The 18,780-nt window shown below is 36.1% G+C and overlaps 1 protein-coding gene across 3 annotated transcripts; it reads left to right on the forward strand.

Moving 5' to 3' along the window:
- Positions 1–912: 912 nt before the first annotated feature.
- LOC111380460 (auxin response factor 8-like) lies at positions 913–18,616 on the forward strand. 3 transcript variants are annotated; one of them, XM_023004035.1, is made up of 15 exons: positions 913–1,585; positions 1,754–1,866; positions 1,991–2,089; positions 2,197–2,253; positions 2,356–2,511; positions 2,595–2,679; positions 4,037–4,127; positions 4,226–4,390; positions 4,462–4,584; positions 5,100–5,175; positions 11,480–11,627; positions 16,582–16,886; positions 16,956–17,588; positions 17,682–17,872; positions 18,152–18,616. In XM_023004035.1, the coding sequence occupies exons 1-15, from the start codon at positions 1,543–1,545 to the stop codon at positions 18,318–18,320; spliced, it is 2,454 nt and encodes an 817-aa protein (XP_022859803.1). In that variant the 5' UTR covers positions 913–1,542; the 3' UTR covers positions 18,321–18,616. The 3 variants fall into 3 exon arrangements, with proteins under 3 accessions (XP_022859803.1, XP_022859802.1, XP_022859801.1); XM_023004034.1 differs by having other exon boundaries at positions 913–1,438; positions 1,528–1,585; positions 16,582–17,588; XM_023004033.1 differs by having other exon boundaries at positions 16,582–17,588.
- Positions 18,617–18,780: the final 164 nt, after the last annotated feature.

The following is an 18,780-nucleotide window of genomic DNA, read 5'->3' on the forward strand; positions in this document are numbered from 1 at the left end:
CTTTGTTTTACATAAAAATTGTCAATTAAAGCGATAGAATTTACTGGTATTGGGGATAGAATTTGTTTCCATTGTAGAAAAAAAGCCAAGAAAATCATCTATATTTTGATGTTCGTTTGGCTTTGTTTTACATAAAAATTGTCAATTAATGAAAAATATATTTTTTTATAATTAGGGATAGAATTTGTTTCCATTGTAAAAAAAAAAAAAAAAAAAAAAATAGCCCAATAGTCTAGAAAAACCAAGAAAATGTCTAGGTATCAAGGAAACCAAGAAAACAAGTTCCATGGAAAAATTTGTCATCGAACATGACAAAAGTAGGAAAGTAAAATTTATTTTCCACTTTTCATGAAATTTGTTACCAATCAAACATGGCCTTAAGTTCATTTTTTCTTCTTTCAATTTTCATCTTTAATCTTTCAATCTACAGGAACCTTTTCAAATATCATATGATAATATCTATCATGAAAATCAGCCAAGATTGTGGCATAAAGTTTTGACAAGAATTGGTCCCCTCACCTTACCACCATCTCCATACCCGCATGGTCTACATTCTTACCCCTATGTCCATTAGTTTTTTACCAATTAGTTTATTTTGGGCTAAAGGTACAGCTCAAGTATGGCCCAAAAGCTCCTATATACAAATTCAATAATCTCTCCCAATTTGTTAATGTTACACCAAATTGTGCTATTACCAGATCAAGATACAAGTTCCATTGCATGTTGTACAATGACATTTTCGTGTAATAAAATCATTCTTTCTCTTTGATAGTCATATGTAATATTTATTTTGATGGTCCGTACTCTGACAACGACCACTGAAAGATGGTGGCACATGCTTCCTGTCAAGTCATTTCCCTATTAATGGTCAAGATTCCTCCATACGGTTTGATCAGCGGCTGTAACTCACCTTTTCCCAGATTGAGAGAGAGAAAAACAGAGTCACTGAGCCATATGCATAGTATCAGCAATACACAGTATCAAATACATGCTCATACATCTTTCTCTGCTGGGGTGACTGTTATCAGGTCGACCTTGGTCGGGTGGACTATAAAAGAGAAGAAAATCACTCTGAGAGATAGCGATTGGTGAAGAAAAAGTTCAAACTTTCAGCTTCAGCTGACTGTAGCTCAAAAACCTAGAAAAAAAAAACAAACAAAAGGGATTCTTTTGTCAGTAATAATTATGGTTTTGTTGTTGAAGAGAGAGGAGTTGTTTGAGTTGGGTTAGATTTTCTTGGATTTTGGGTTTATTAGTTGAAATCGATTGTTTCTACTGAGCTTTTGTTTTTGTTTTCTTGGTGGGTTTGTTGTAAAATTAGTGATAGTGAAATGCATGTGAAGATTTGAGTTGGGGGAGTAAAAGATGGGGAAGATGAGAGAAGAGCTGGAGCTGAAAATGAGTTGGGATTTAGGGTTTGAGATTTTTGGGATTGAAAGTAAGGTTTAGCATTTTCAGTATTTATAATTGTGTTCCTAAGTGTAGTTTTAGTTTTATTATTATATTATTGATCATATATTTAAGCAGAGAGTTGAATTGAATATGAAGCTTTCAACATCAGGGATGAGTCAGCAAGTTCATGAAGGTACCTGTTATGTCTCTTAAGTGTTCATTTTTGTTCCTTGTTTTCTTTCTTCAACTAGATGATGAAATTCTTAATCTGAGTTTTATTTCAAAATTAAGAAAATTCAATAAATAATCAAGTTAAATTGTGGCTAATGGGTAATTGTTTGTTGACTGTGGGTTATGGAAGGGGAGAAGAAGTGCTTGAATTCCGAGCTGTGGCACGCCTGTGCTGGTCCTCTGGTATCCCTGCCGACAATTGGGAGTCGTGTGGTTTACTTCCCTCAGGGTCATAGTGAGCAGGTCTTTATTACTAATCTAATTAAACTATGTTTTCTTCTTTCATTTGTTTGATTAAGATGATATTATATTTTAGAAATGACAATTTCTTAGATTGTGCTGTATCCTATTCGAAAATGTTGGCCAGGTTGCTGCCACTACTAATAAAGAAGTTGATGCTCACATCCCAAATTACCCAAGTTTGCCACCCCAGTTGATCTGCCAACTCCACAATGTTACAATGCATGTGAGTTTTCAACTTTATAATTACATTCTTGTATTCTTGTTGTGCACTTACAGGTAATGGAGAGTTCTTAAGACATAAAAGAGCTTTGTTTATTTGTTCTACTTCAGGCAGATGTTGAGACGGATGAAGTGTATGCTCAGATGACACTGCAGCCCCTGACTCCGGTATTCTCTGATTAGATTAAGATTGTGTGATTCTTTTTTAACCTTTCTCTAATTATCATTGCAAATTGCTCATAGAACTAATGTTTTGTGACGTAAGTGCAGCAAGAACAAAAAGATACTTATCTTCCTGTGGAGTTAGGAACTCCTAGCAGGCAACCAACGAATTACTTTTGCAAGACACTGACTGCGAGTGATACTAGCACACATGGAGGCTTCTCTGTTCCTCGTCGTGCTGCAGAGAAAGTTTTTCCTCCTTTGGTAATGATGGTCCCATGATATGATCATTTTGACACTTGCATGCTGTAGTGATACATTTTTAAACTTTCCATTTGGTGCCTCAGGATTTCTCACAGACACCACCTGCACAAGAACTCATTGCGAGGGATCTCCATGATGTTGATTGGAAGTTTAGGCATATTTTCCGGGGTAAGTTCTAAAATGTTTTTGTTCTGTAGTCTTACATTTGTGCAATGTATATTACCATTTTTTTCATTGCAGTTGAGCCGTAGAGTGTATCAATCTGGACTTTTTGTGCAATTCGACTTGAATTAGTAATATTCTTTCTTAACTACGATAGCCAAGATAGTCACATCACACACATATGCTGCTACATTATGAGCTTCTTTCACACCACAAAAAGCTTAACAGCTTCATCGATTGTTGTGGGCAACTGTTGGTAGCTCAATATTAACAGTCTATGCTTGTATGTTTATTAAAGATCAAATGGAAACAATTGGCAAATGCTTATTTAAGGGGAAAAATGTTGGGTTTTATGGATCCACCTAAACTTGGGGGTTGGCAGTACCCCTACCATGTTCATGAGTTGTACGCTTAATTTGCATTTTATCCACACTCACAATTCCTAGTGATAAAGGAAAGTTACAGAACTAACTAAAATGAAAAAGAATTCATGAGGTAGAACCCTCCTCAGGGAATATTACGTAATTCAAACTAGTAACTATAAAAAGAAAAAAAAACCAATAAAAATGCTCTAACACAGCATGTTTGGTAAATAAGCTCCTATTGGTAAAAAATAAGTGATAATTAGCATCATCATCCATACTTATTTGCTTATTAGGTTTAGGTCCCACAATTGTCTTACCTTTGTCCCCAGTTTTTGTGGGCCCTAGTGTTTATCAGATAGCAACTTGGTGGCCAAATATGATCACAATTTCTTTTCCTAAAATAAATGTCAAAGTCCTGCTAAATAAAGTATTGATCCATTTGAACATTGCGCTGTTTTTATGAAGACAAGTGATGTAGTATCCTTAAATATCTGAATGAATTGCAAAGGGACACCAGAGGTTAAGAAGAATTCCAATCGGCAAGAAGTTGGGTTGGGGGTGCAGAGTAGCATTCTGCATAGCCTTGTGAATGTAACAGAGCAAGGAAGTGAAACCAATTATTTATGAACACATCCATGCTGATTCTTTTAAATCATCTCATCCAAAATAATGGATTCTTTACTATTCTAGGAAACTTTAGATTCTTCTTTTTGATCAATCAAAACCCCTTCCCAAACTGCACAAGCTTCTTTCAAAGCATACGACTTTCTGGATGTAGATGATGATATCTATACAGATAGATCTTTTATATATCGTACAATGAAGTACCACATAGTTATTGGAGGTGAAATGACTTATTAACATAGAAACTGTTTCACAAATCTTAGCTACTGTGGTTAATGGTATCTGGTGTGGAACCTAACTCCATAGTTGATGTTGTCTCTGCCCTTTTCTCTCTCTATTTGTGTTTTTGATTGCATTTCCTTTCATTCACATAGGCCAGCCTAAGAGGCATTTGCTTACCACTGGGTGGAGTGTGTTTGTCAGTGCCAAAAGACTTGTTGCTGGAGATTCTGTTCTTTTCATCTGGTGACTTCTGCCATTCTGCATTTCAGAATGCCAACTTCAATTTTCTCACCTTAAGTCTTAATGAAGTTTAATTCAAGATGTCATTGATTCTTTTTCAGGAATGAGAAAAATCAGCTCTTTTTGGGAATTCGTCGTGCCACTCGGCCACAAACTGTGATGCCATCATCTGTTCTTTCAAGTGACAGTATGCACATTGGACTGCTTGCTGCTGCTGCTCATGCTGCTTCTACTAATAGCTGCTTCACAATATTTTATAACCCAAGGTGGTTATAGATAAATAATATAAAATTCTATACATTTTATTTTGCTTCTTCTAACATGCTCATTACATCAGGGCTAGCCCATCTGAATTTGTCATACCTCTTTCAAAGTATGTCAAAGCTGCTTATCATACACGTGTTTCTGTTGGAATGCGTTTTCGGATGCTATTTGAAACTGAAGAATCCGGTGTTCGCAGGTACAATAATACTTGAATCTTCAGTATGCCATACATTGTTGTTTTCTTTCTATTATGATGATTAAACATCCTGAGTATTTGGTTAGTTGTTAACAGCACTTCATCTGGGAAGTGAAGAATAGAGATTTGTCATCATCTTTGGATATGAGGACGACAAACTGACCTGTATTGATAGTTTTGTTGCATTATGTTAATTCTTCACCACAGTTAACTTTCTAATACATCACCTACGTTGTAATTTCTCACTAGGATTATGAAGGGACAAACGGTTCTTCTAATGCTTGCCAAAATTACTGCAGTGAAATCGGTGGTGTGTTGAGAAATACCACTAATTTGTTATGGATTCTGTAGTATACTGAAGTTATCACATAACCTCTTCTGTGGTAGATAATGAATAATTGTCGTTAGATAAGTGAAACTGATATGTTGTAGGAATTGGATTATAAAATGTTTTGCATGGCTTTTTCTTTTTCTGGACCTTTGGTTTTCCTGTGCTTAGATGATTGCACGTCCAGGTACATGGGAACAATTACTGGCATTGGTGACCTAGATCCTGTTCGTTGGCCAAACTCTCACTGGCGGTCTGTCAAGGTACAAGCTACAAGGCATACCTTTACTGTGAAAGATATAATTGTCAAGTATTCTGCTCTTAATTTTCATTTATTATATTTTATATCACTTGAATGCACTTAGTGTTTTAGTTAAAGAGCTGAAAGTTTTTGTATGTTTTTTATCCCGTCAATTGCTCATAAAAGACAAGTTAGATAAATCTTTGCGTAACTCTGTCTTTTAATCTCATTTTTCTTGCTTAGCTACTAGAGTTGGTTACGTTAGTTTTCCTTTTGCACAATGCATTATCTGGATCAATAGATACAGAATTGACATTGGTGAATTTTCAAAATAATACTATAGTTAAAGCTCAATTCATGAAAGGTGGCTTTTGGTTCATTTGAGCCTTCTAACCATGTGGGCAACTTTTTTGTCACCCTTTCTGAAAGGATACCATCAGTTAGAACCAAAAGTCCACCCAAGTTCCAGCTAATACGGAGAATTAGGTGCTGAACTTTTTAGCATCATGTGACCAACTAACGAAGAACGCGGAATGGAATGTTTCCTTTCTATTCTCTCTTTAACAAGTAAAAAAGTCAAGTTGCTCATGTCACCAGAAATTTGTGGCTGATTAATCAAATCAAACAAGTCAACCTACTTTGTGTTGACATAATAAATAGCTTTGGAGACTTCCTGATAGATGGCTATTAAGGTCAGTGAGGACTTGAAAGGCGCATTTGACTTGTGTTCATAGTGTTCTGATGCTGAAAATCCTAATATGAGAAAGCTGTTTTCCATTCCCTTTGATTCTTTACTATTTCGGCTAAGTTTGGATTTGTGTGTTTTCAAATTCTCTTTGTGAGATTAATTATAAAACCATTTTTAATTTCAATTATTAGCACATGGATGATTGATATACACCTTCACCATATCGTAGAAGTTGCGAGAGGATTCACACCACAAACAACAACAAAGTCGCTATAATCTAAAATGCCTGATTGTATGCATTTTCTGCCCCCCCCCCTCTATACTATAAAATATTTTAAATGTAAATTCAAAATTTTTTCTAACTTTTTCAATCACACATTCTCCAAAAAAAAAAAAAAAAAAAAAAAAAAAAAAAAAAAAAAAAAAAAAAAAAAAAAAAAAAAAAAAAAAATTTTTTTTTAATTTTTTTCCCCCCCCCCCCCCCCCCCCCCCCCGGAAATCTAAGACTCTAAAGCAACATGACATCCACTTAACTAATCTGCTTTGTCCAACTATGTATCACATGATAAGTGTCAAAGAAAAGAGGGACGGCTAGTGGAATTTAAGCTTCTGTGCCTATGCCTGATACCATGCATTAGCAACGCCTACAAGATAAACTCCCTGCATCCTAGAAATTACATTTTTTGGACATCCCCAGATTGACTTTAAGAGTTATAACAGTTATTTTCATGAACTTCCGATGGTCGCTTTTGTCTAGAGTTACTAACGATATGTTTTTCTAGTTATCTGGCAACCTTTATTGGCAATTAGCACCACAATATCCTGTGTTGTGATTTAGAAAGGCTCTTGTTTTGCTTGGAAATGTGCATGAGATATCATTTAGCCCCTCTTTAAAAGTTAATGAAATGTATGATTGAAAAGTTGTGAGTCATATGAAATGTGTGGATAACATTAATTGTTGACTTTGACTTGAGATTAATATCAAATTTTGATCTATACCTAACAATGGCTTATTGTTTGGTCACTGCCTCCATTTGATTTTCTTGCCTTACTCATGTAATTTTTGATATCAAAAATAAGATTTTAATAATATATATTAGGTTGAGAACATAGGTGAAAGGGAATGGATATGAAGTATTGCATTCCAATATTTATAATTTCATATTTTTGTGTGCATGAAAACAAGTTTGAAGAATATAAATAATCTGATTGACGAAATACTAAGTATGGGTACAAAACAACTAATATAACACCTAAAAAAATATCAAACTACTACTACAATCAAGATATCAAATATGTTCATATAAAAAATAAACTATTCTCCCTAGCTGTACGAAAGAAAAAATATCCTGTTCACATTTAATATAGCCCTTGTTTGATCCCCGTTCTTTGGAGAAAATGAATTCTTCAACAGTGTTTTGACATAATTTCAACCACACATTCTTCAATAAAATAATATTATACGCAAATCCAAAATCTTTCATTATTTTTTAACAAGACATTTTACATCAATACACTATTCAAAAATTCATTTTTCCCATCAAAATGGGGCTCAAACAAGGGCATAGTTCAAACTTTCTACAGCCCATAATCTTCCCTTCCAACGTTGGGATTGGTGTTAGCATAAACAACAAAAGAACACTGGTATTAATTAGGATTTAGGTTGCTGTTGCTATCTTAGATTATTATTATTATTTTTTTTTTCCTCCCTTTAGTGCTGAATACCAATTGTTAGAGCAACTGAGATTTGAGTTAAATTGCTAGGTAAACAATTTATTGATCATTAAGTTCTAAAATGTGATACTCAACTAACCATGCCTTGTTACATTATCCAAACAATGACTGCTATCAGATGTAGCACCAACTGAACAATTAATGGAGAAAGAAAATAGATCTATAAAGAAGAGAGAACTAAGGGGGAGAAGGGTTAATCATCAACTGTCTCAATTACATGGCAAACTAGGTTTAAATAACAAAGCAAAACCCTACATGGCAAACTAGGTTTAAATAACAAAGCAGAAACAAGTCGATCCACCCAACGAATAAGAAAGCACTGAATTTCTTTATCATTGGTCAACACAATCTGATCATCTAAAATAACATCAATCTTATCTTTGTGTGCTGTGATAGGTGATATTGGAATAGACATAGCAAAAGATTTAATGTAGGAATTCCCTCGTGGAGGTAGAAAATGATCATCACAGGGGTTAAAATAGCCTTTGTAAGTAACGGAGTCCTCAACCTTCAAAATAGAGTGGTGGCCAAAGCGTGATAAAAGATCAATGACACATGTATTTGAACCAACATGCTTTAAAATTTTACAAGGACCAGCTCTACAGGCTTGCAATATAACATAATTCTCAATATTAAATTCAAAATTTCGCTTATGCAAATCAGCTTGAAGTTTATATAATGCATTACTTGCTTCAAGTTGTTTATTGACCTTAATATGTAAGTCATGAAGATGATGTACAAATGTCTCGGCTGACACGGACACACTAGCATATGGGGACATTGGAATAAGGTCTAAAGGCTTCCTAGACTTGTAACCATGAATAACTTTGATGAAACTCGTACTTATAAACCGATTCACAAAATTGTTATATGCAATTGGAGTTGTTGGTGCAATTGGAATTGTTGGAAGGATCAAATTTCAATTCCCAATGTTTTCCTGGAAAATGGCATGATTACGCAAATCATCAGGACCGGTGGGTTGGATAAGGGTACAACATACAACATCTGACCGAGAGGTATCGATAGCAAGGGGTACAACCCCTAGATTCATAGGAAAAATCCGGATACTACACAAGGAAGTGTCCTCAATATCATTCAAGTCATCAAATTCTTCAAGTTTAGGTTCATAGACTTGATTTTTCAATCGATCATCCATTACATCATTTCGTTCTTCAATGATTAGCATTCGACTAGGACATTTGGGGGAAATGTGACCAAGGTCCTTATAGTTGAAACACTGCAAGTGAGAAGAAGTCATTGGAGTTTCAAAATCTTGACCATTATTTTCTAACAGATGATGAGCATTAGATAGAGAGGTCCTAGAAGGGGCTTAATAAGAGGGGGTGGCGTCGATGAGATGAAAGGGCGAATGTCAGTATGCCTTTGATACGAAGAAGATCTTAGGATATCATGACCTTTACACTTATTTTCCCAAATGAGAGGAACATTACATGGGAAAGGCTCTATGATGGACTTATGATAAGGTGGCGCTGATGAGATGGATGAACGATGGTGACCATACTTTTCATATGGAGTACCAATTAATAAGTCGTAGACCCAAGCTTGTTCAGCCTCTACCTTCAGAGTTTGACTTGGCATCTGAGACGGATGTGCCCCGTGACCTAGGTCCTCGACAATCTACTCGAGTTTCTCGACCCCTTGATAGGTATGGTTCTTTTCATTCATTGTCCACTACATTGACATCTATTCCTATACCTCTTAATTATTCTGAGGCAATTAAATATGAATGTTGGGTGAAGAACTTTAGGCACTACAAGAGAATCATACTTGAGACATTGTTCCTTATCCATCTAATGTCAAGGCTATAGACTATAATTGGGCCTATTCTGTTAAGCTTTACTTCGATGGAACTCTTGATCGTTATAAAGCTCGCCTAGTTGCTGGAAATAGGCAGGAGTATGGGGTGGATTATGAGACATTTGCTCCAATGGCAAAGATGACTGCAGTACGCACTATTCTCTCTATTGTTGCCTCTCAGGGGTGGTCTCTTTACCCGATGGATGTCAAAAATGCATTTCTACATGTTGATCTTAAGGAGGATATTTTTATGGCACCTCTTCCAGGCCTTGTTTCCTCTCCTTCACAAGTATGTAAGTTGAAGCGGTCTCTTTATGGGTTAAAACAAGCCCCTCGAGCATGGTTTCATTCTACCTTGCTATAACTTTCTTTTATCCAGAGCCATACGACTCCTTTTTATTTCTTTGCAAGACATCTATCGGTATTGTTCTTTTACTTGTGTATATAGATGATATTGTCATCACTGGCACGAACTCTGAATTGATCACTCGACTCCATCTATAGGGGTCGTTTCATATGAAGGATCTTGGTTCGCTTGCATATTTTTTAGGGTTGGAAGTACATAGTAATTCTACAGGCATATTCTTGAACCAACATAAACAAATTCAAGATTTGATCACTCTGGCTAGTTTTTAGGATTCTTCTTCAGTCGATATTCCTCTGGAAGTCAATGTGAAATATTGATGAGGGTGATCTCCTTCTTGATCCCACTGTCTTTTGACAACTAGCTAACAGTCTCAACTACTTGACCATCACTTGGCTTGATATATCATTCACCGTCCTGCTGGTTAGTCAATTAATGCAAGCTCCATGACATCTCCATCTTGGGACGATTCGCTACATCATTTGATATCTCCGAGGTACTTCTCATCATAGATTATTTTTTCCTATTGGCTCTCCTATCCGTCTTGTTGCATTTAGTGATGCAAATTGGGCTTCATGTCTTGATACTCGTCGTTTTGTTATGGGTTGGTGTATATTTTTGGGTGATTTTTTGATCTTTTAGAAAAGTAATAAACAGGCTTATGTACCCAAATCATCTACTGAATCTGAATATCGTGCCATGTTTGCTGCCTGTTCCAAGATTGTTTGGCTTCGTGGGCTGTTAGCTGAGCTTGGCTTCCCTCATGACCCTACCTCTCTTCATGCAGACAATACGAGTGTTATTCAAGTTGCTGCTAATTTGGTATATCATGATCTTATGAAGCATATTGAAGTGGATTGTCATTCCATTAGAGAGGTCGTTGACTTGTATTATTTCTCTTCCGCATATCTCTACTAAGCTTTAGGCCACCGATGTATTCACCAAAGCAAAGACTCGTCAGCACCATCTCTTTTTTGTGAGCAGATTGATGCTTCTTGATCACCCAACATTAATTTGAGGGGGGATGTCAATTGGACATCAATTTAGATAAGATAATATACATGGCAGCTGTATAAATGATAGGAAGCTATTTATGTTCCATATGAACTGTGATGGCTAATTTTCAGCCTTGTAACGTGATGGCTGATTCTTAGCTTTGTAATTGGGCAAATTAGCCCTATTTATGCAGAGGAACCCACAAGAATGGGATCATCGAGTGATAACAGAAAACTGAATACCGTTGTCACGTGCTAGTGAGCAAGGCAGAGAATTTTGGAGGAATGAACCTTGTGAGAACAACTTATATTATCCAATGGCTGAAAGGCTACATGCCATCGGAACCTAGAGACTAATATTGCTTATTGGTGTATTTTTTGCCTTACTGTACTTTATATAATGACCGTGATGTCTGCTCAATTATTGTTATTTTTGTTACTATATTTTTTAATTTTGCTACTCTAGTGCCCATAAACTAAAATAGTGAAGGTTATCCAGGTTTAATGTTTTTAAAAGCAGTTCTTATCTTTGCAATTGTTTGGCGAGGCAGTGAATTTCGTGGTTATGCATATACAAATGAGATCCAATTATCCTCGCATTATCCTCGCCTGAGATATTGTTAACCATGCTTTACCTGTATTTATAGATGAACTATAAGACTGACTAGCAGTACCTTCTGTTACACCCGTTACTTACTATTCTTCACTTATTTCTTTGAATTTGTAGGTTGGCTGGGATGAATCTTCAGCGGGAGAGAGGCAGCCACGGGTATCATTATGGGAAATTGAACCCTTGACTACATTTCCGATGTACCCCTCTTTATTTCCTCTCAGGCTGAAACGACCATGGTATTCAGGGGGGTCATCTTTTCAAGGTATATTTCCTGCCCCCAAATTTATTTTATTTATTTTTTAACAGAAAGGTAATCATATAACTGTGGTGAAGCATATCATGATACAGGAAGCGGTATCTCATTTATCACTAGTGCATTATTCAATACTAAACTAGTTTAGTTTGATTCCTTTTCTGTCTTTTCTTAGAGGTCTTAATGTATTTATATGAAAACGATTTCAAAAATGTGGAGGCAATATACCAAGTATTTTATGTTTTACTTTTGTATTTATCTCTTTTTTGCTTCTTGTTGGAGGTGTTTGTTCACGAAATTATTTCTTTTGATTTAAAACTACCGCAAGTGTATGGATCGTTAACAAGTAATAAAGTGGATTAAATGAGTCCGAATATCGTCCTACAGAGATTGATTAGTTCAATTTTACCTATCGTTGCCTTAACCGAAACTAAATTACTAAAGTGAATGTGAACCTAATTAAAACCCTAATTTTGGAAAGAAAACCCTAATTATGCAAGTTTTATGATTGAATTAAATTAAATATGCGAAACACTATTTTGAACAATCTAGAATGAAATCAAATGTTGAGAATGCACGTTTGTTGTAATCAATAGAAATTAAACACACTAGGATCATGATTTTTCATGCAATTATCACTTTAAAACCTTAGTTTCACAATGTGACAACACACTTCAATTGTGATGAATCAATGTTCCTAAATCTATTCAATACTCTCTCTCGAAATGTATCGAACCTATTTCTACATGCCACCGGCCTATATTTCTATGACAAGTGCATATGTAAAAATGCATGCGATTTTATGAACACTTAAAGATTCACGTAGGGTATAGCGGTATATTTCTATCCTCTATCGGACCCTACGATGATTTATATTATGTCGAATCTATTCCAATTCTCTCGAATGTAAGAATAAATCACCCAAACTCACACAATTACGGGCCCTTAATTGCGGAAATAATAATTGCATATAAATCATTCAAAACAATAGAAATATATCTTAATGTCAAATTGCAAAACTAGAAAATTAAATATCAAATTACATGGTACATAGATCTCCTAGCATATGAAAATCTAGCATAACATGGTTAAAATAAAAGAATACATCAGATTTTGGATAAAAGGTATCACCGGGTTATGAAATCTTGAGAAATCTTGAAGCTCTTTGTGTAAATCTTTATTCTTGCGCTCAAAATCCTCTCCAAGAAGTGTTTTTCTGCCTCCAATACGTTCTTCCTCTTTCTGGACATCTTTTGGTATTTATATCGCGTGAAAATTAGGTTATCAAAAGAGTTTCAGTCGTATAAGAAAACTGCAGAATTGGCCCCCAGAATATACCTATGCGACCGCATAGTACATTTCTATGCGGTCGCATAGAGTAAAAAAAGTTTGAGAAAAATTTCTCGAGAGGCCTCTATGCGACCGCATAGTTATATCATTCTTTCCGTCGGACGGCTTTTAGTATTTTGGTCATAACTTTTTCTCCTGGTCTCCGATTGAAGTGATTCAAAGTGCATTGGGAAGAAAACTCAAAGATCTACACTTTTGATAGAAATAGGCTTCCTCAAATTCTGATGTTTACTATGCCAAAAATGAATCTCAAGTAGAGACTAAAAATCACGAGCATAGCTTTTTCGCCTGAAAGTTGATACTTGATAATACTTCGACCATATTTCACCTCTTGACTCCTTTCCTCATCTGATTGACCTCTAACACTCTTGAATCTTCATTCCATTTCCTGTCTCATCTCTGGATTATTTGCAACTTGGTCCCCGAACTTTCAGTTTGATTGATTTTGGTCCTTTTGCTTGTTTTTTTTATTTCCATCATCTCATAATATCACCAAATTGGTACTTAGCTCATTCACTTCCTTGATTTGTCCTTCGGACCATCTTTTGGATATTTACATTCTGGTCCTGAACTTTTACTTTGCGTCATTTTAGCCCTTTTTCGCGTCTTTTCTTCTGAATTTCACAATGTTCATCGGTGTTTCCTACAATTCACAAATATAACGAAATTAAGTCACAATTCAATCATTTTGCTCATAATTAAGTCATGGTTGTGACCTAAATAAGTGTGTAAAAACACTTATCAGTGTTTGTTAAAAATTAAATTGGAGGCAACTGGGTTTGACTTGTTCTTGTCATAGTAGGTCTTTGTTGCACACATTTTGAAAGTAAAATATTTGGGTTCTAAGTTTCACTGCCACCAATTTATTAAAATTGAAGTAGGACACAATTTAAATGAAAAGTATCCCTCCCTCCCTCTATTGGCTTGAGCTTTCAAATGGGATGGTTCATAATTTCATAACCTCAAATGCCACAACTTTTTTTCGTTCTTACCTTTAACAAAAGCCTCACAAAGCTGAGGCACATTCTCACGCTCTTTAAATTGATTTTCAAAAATGATCTTATAGTGATGAAGGCCATTATCAACTTAACACTCAATCTTCCTTCCCATACTTAAGAGCTTCACAATTTAGATCTTCTGAAAGTTTTCTACCAGAGATCAAATTGCAAGACAAATTGGGGATATATAGAATAGAATTTAAAATTGAATTTTCTGATATTTTATTGAACCTTTTTTATGAGATGAAGGATTTGGGAGAGATTGGGCTGACTCATAATCCTGTATAGGAACTCCAATTGCTCTTTAGAGGAAACAGGGATGGATTCTGTAGATTATGAGGCAGCAGAAGCTTGGAATTCTTCTCTTAAGCAGCTTGATAACTTCAATTTTTTTGGATTTGGTCCTTGGTTTTTCTCAGTTTGGGATTCAGCTTCCCAAGTTATAGCAGAGCCTGATCTTGCTCTAATAACGTCAAAATCTATTTTTGTCAAAATGTTTCTTGCTTTCATTCCTCAGTCCATGACCCAAAAAGGCAGCATCATTTCTGTTTGCTGCCAACACTAAGTTCTCAAAAATATCCCTTCCGGCAGTCATCCCTTGCTTGAGTCTCCCATCAACAAACGAAACTTTCTTATTTTCTAATTTCATCAAATACTACTATTATCAATGGAATCAATTCACCAGGCACTCTACTTTGAATAGGTCTTCATTCATACCTGCGAAGATCAAACTTCATTTCCTTCTCAAACATCTGCTTATATACATCCATTTCTTTCCAAAGATTATCCAAATCATTGAAATTATTAGTAACAAATGGATTAAATTGACTCATCCTTTGGAGCTTGCCCTTCAGACATCCCAAATATCCTTAGCCGATGTGAGAAACAAATAGCTTTGACAAAGTACTGGTTCCATGGAGTTGATGAGCCAAGTTATCATAGTAAAATTCTCAGAATCCCCATGTTATAGGCTGGGGATCCTACCAGTCAGGTACAACCCGGGAACCATCTAGTAGTCCCATTTTTCCTCTGCCTTGTACAAAGAATTTGAGAGAGTGTGACCGTTGTTAGAAATTCTAGACATTTAGTTTATGGATAATAATTTGTAGAGTGATTCTCATGTGGAAAGTGAAGGTGAGCTAACAGAAGACATGGTTGTTTCTGAATATGAATGAGGTGACTTAATTTTATATATATATATATATATTTTTTTTTTATTTATTTATTTATTTATTTTTATTTTTTTTGGGTAGATTTTTTCTGGTTTCAGCAGACACTTGGTAGCCCAGAACCCTTTACGAGTTCTGGTACCATGATGCAAAATGGGTAATTTAATTTCTATCTAGTGAGGAAAAAGTCGAAACATATATAGACCTACTCTAGGTTACAAACTGGAAAACAATTAATTTACATAAATGAGATATCTGCTAAATTATTACTAATTACAGTTCCCTAACAGCTAAGGATATTCTGTAAAAAGTAATCAATTGATTTGGCTGGTAGTTCACCAAACATGCGAGCTTCTAGCTGTGAATACAAAGATTCCAAGCTTTCCATCAATCTCATCATTGAATCCTTCTAAGTACCTGCAATAATTGTCACCATAATGGAAAGACCTCAATAATTATGTAAATGCTAGGAGATGAAACATGAGGAGCCAGTAATTTGTTACAAACTAGAAGTAGATAACTAACCATCTGACACAAAATTTGAGGTCACCACATAAAATCTAAAGCCATTTTCATAGAGAATGGTTCAAAAACTATAACAAGAAGAAGCATTTTCACGATATTACAAATCAAGGGAACCGCAAGAACTTGAATAAGTTAAAGAACAATTGCTGCAAAATTCTCATGATGTTCATTTAGAAGATAATCAGAAGCCTGAAAACTTCCAGAAGAAGAATGATCTAGCCAATGTGAGTGACTGAAATAAACCGAGAATCTGAAGGATGTCAAATATGAATCTTTGTTTTCTTTAAATGCAGAAGTCAGTAACTCCCAAAAATGGTGGATGGACAGTGGGGCTGCTCGCCACATTTGTGCCAAGTCGATGTTTTCTTCATACAAGCAAGTTAATGGAGAAAAATTGTTTATGGGAAATCCTCTAGCTCTGAGGTAGAAGGACTAGGGGAAGTGGTAATCAATATGACTTCTGGGCAAGAAACTCATCCTTATTCCTTAATAATGTGCTACTCATGTCCGACATTCGTAGTCTTTCCTTCAAGATTTAGATGCTGCTTCTATCTTCAAGACCTATATTAGAGGGAACAAATTTGTGTCAAGTGCACAACGTGAAGGTGTTGGGCCCGGATAATTTTGAGTTGGTTTTTATTTTAGTTTACACATTTCTCTTAAAATATACGTATTCTAGTGTTGTAGGAACATTAGATACAACTAATTATTCTTTTTAAGGGGCCTACTATGTATAGTTAAATGTATTCTCCAGTAGGGAAATGAAATTAAAGCTTATACGTGAGTAAACACCACACTTCCTATTTGCTTCATATGTTCAGTAATTTATCATCATACTGCTTGTTTAATGTTTCTGAACCAAATATGTACTTTTCTAGTCCTTTTCATATGGTTCATTGTTATCCTGTGCTCCAATCACAGACAACAGTAATGAAGCAATAAATGGCATGGCGTGGATGAGAGGTGAAACTGGTGAACAAGGACTAAATTCTATGAATTTCCAGTCTGTTGGTATGTTTCCCTGGATGCAGCAGAGAGTTGATCCAACAGTCCTGCGAAATGATCTTAATCAGCAATACCAGGCTATACTGGCAGCAGGTTTGCAACATTGTGGAAGCGGAGATTTGCTCAAAGACCAACTCATGCAGCAGTTCCAGCAGCAGCCTGCTCAATATCTTCATCATTCAGGCAGCCATAATCCCCTGTTACATCAGCAGCAGCAGCAGGTATTCCAGCCATCAATATCTTCACATATGCTCCCCACACAAACCCAAATGCTATCTGATAATTTGCAGAGGCAAACACAACAGCAAGTTAATAATGTGTCTGAAGAACATAGGCAACGACACAATTATCAGGAATCATTTTTAATGCAACGTGTTCAGCTTCAACAGAGGCAGCCATCTGATGTTCCTTCCCCTTCATTCACAAAATCAGACTTCACAAATTCGAACAGTAAATTTGCTGCATCTATTGCTCCTGGAATGCAAAATATGCTGGGTTCACTTTGTTCCGAAGAGAGTGGTAATCATTTAAGTTTCTCAAGACCTGATGAGTCAATACTCAAAGAGCAGTCACCCCAACAATCCTGGGTGGTGAAATTCTCTCAGTCACCAAACAGTAATTGTTCGAATTCAACATCACTTCCACCATATTCAGGAAATGATACTTCTGCTGAGCAGGGAACGTGTAGCTTGGATGCCCAGAATCATTCTCTTTTTGGTGCTAATATTGAAAATGTTGGGCTCTTGCTTCCTACCGTTGTGTCTAGTATCGCTACTTCTTCAGGTCATGCTGAGATGTCCTCTATGCAGCTGGGGACTTCTGGGTTTCAGAGTCCTCTTTATCGATTTGTGCAAGATTCTTCTGAGTTGTTGCATAACACAGGACAAGTTGACCAACCAGCCCCAACCCGTACCTTTGTCAAGGTGTTAGTTCGAGGGTGTATTTGTACTTCTAAACATGTCTACTTTTGTTTTGGGTAAGTTACAATGTTAATTTCTTCTTTTCTTCTCGTGTAGGTTTGGAAATCAGGGTCAGTTGGTAGGATTCTGGACATTGGACGGTTCAACAGCTATCAGGAGCTGCGTCAGGAACTAGGTCAGATGTTCGGGATTGAAGGGTTGCTTGAAGACCCTAAAAGATCAGGCTGGCAGCTTGTATTCGTCGACAGGGAGAATGATGTGCTTCTCCTTGGAGACGATCCATGGGAGTAAGTATCTTGATAATCTATGCGTTTTTCCTTCTCAGGGAGTTAGTTCTTAGGCACTCGATAGCCTTCAATTTTCAGATTTTGTGCTATTGTAAAATCTATAGGAAAATGCTTAACGTGGCTAAATCTCCTTTTTTTCATTTTTTTTTCCAATCCACTTTTGTATGTAAATGAAACTTTATGGATCCTCGTTCCCTTCCTGTTTTATCCACATCAATGGCAATTGTGATCTTGAAAAATGACTACTTTGAAACTGACCATAGTACATGAAACTTACAGGGCATTTGTGAATAATGTCTGGTATATCAAGATCCTTTCTCCTGAGGATGTGCAGAAGCTGGGAGAACAAGAGGCCCGATCATTGAGTCGAAGTGCATCTGAGAGGATGAATAATACTGATGGCCAAGACCTTGTAGGACTCTCATCTATAGGGTCGCTTGAATACTGAGAAACTGATGCTTCTCTCCTCTTTCTTCTGCAGTGCCTCTAGAAGTTGCTCATTTATACATTCTATATGGCTTCGTAGGATTTGGCCTTTTCTTCACGTTGTGTGCAATACAATTTCATTGCAATGACAATGTCTTTAGTGGACATGAACTTGAGAGTTTAAGCATATGTGATTTCGACTAAGAATCTGAAACCTCCCTTGGTCGATGTATTTCGTAAACTAGGAGTTAATGGACATTGCCTTGGAACATTTTTTGTTTCTACCTTCTGTTCGTTAATGCGCTTTTGTTTTCATTGTATTGTGATGGAAATAATCCGACTGTTTACTGGCAATACCTTTGTGTTTTGGTTGTATGAATTTTTCTTTTTCTAATCAGTTCTTGGCTGCTACTATCAACTAGTTGCTCGACGGTTATGATGGGTAAGTAGTTTTTGCATACATCTCCCTTGTAGGTAAAAAT

Source organism: Olea europaea, unplaced genomic scaffold, assembly GCF_002742605.1.
Source record: "Olea europaea var. sylvestris unplaced genomic scaffold, O_europaea_v1 scaffold2147, whole genome shotgun sequence".
NCBI classification, from domain to species: domain Eukaryota; kingdom Viridiplantae; phylum Streptophyta; class Magnoliopsida; order Lamiales; family Oleaceae; genus Olea; species Olea europaea.

Excerpts from the sequence above, each read along its gene's own strand:
- LOC111380460 (XM_023004033.1), top strand. The coding sequence starts at position 1,543 with ATGAAGCTTTCAACATCAGGGATGAGTCAGCAAGTTCATGAAG. Across the intron at positions 5,176-11,479 it reads CTCACTGGCGGTCTGTCAAG|GTTGGCTGGGATGAATCTTC; the intron begins GTACAAGCTACA and ends TTGAATTTGTAG. Across the intron at positions 17,873-18,151 it reads CTTGGAGACGATCCATGGGA|GGCATTTGTGAATAATGTCT; the intron begins GTAAGTATCTTG and ends TGAAACTTACAG.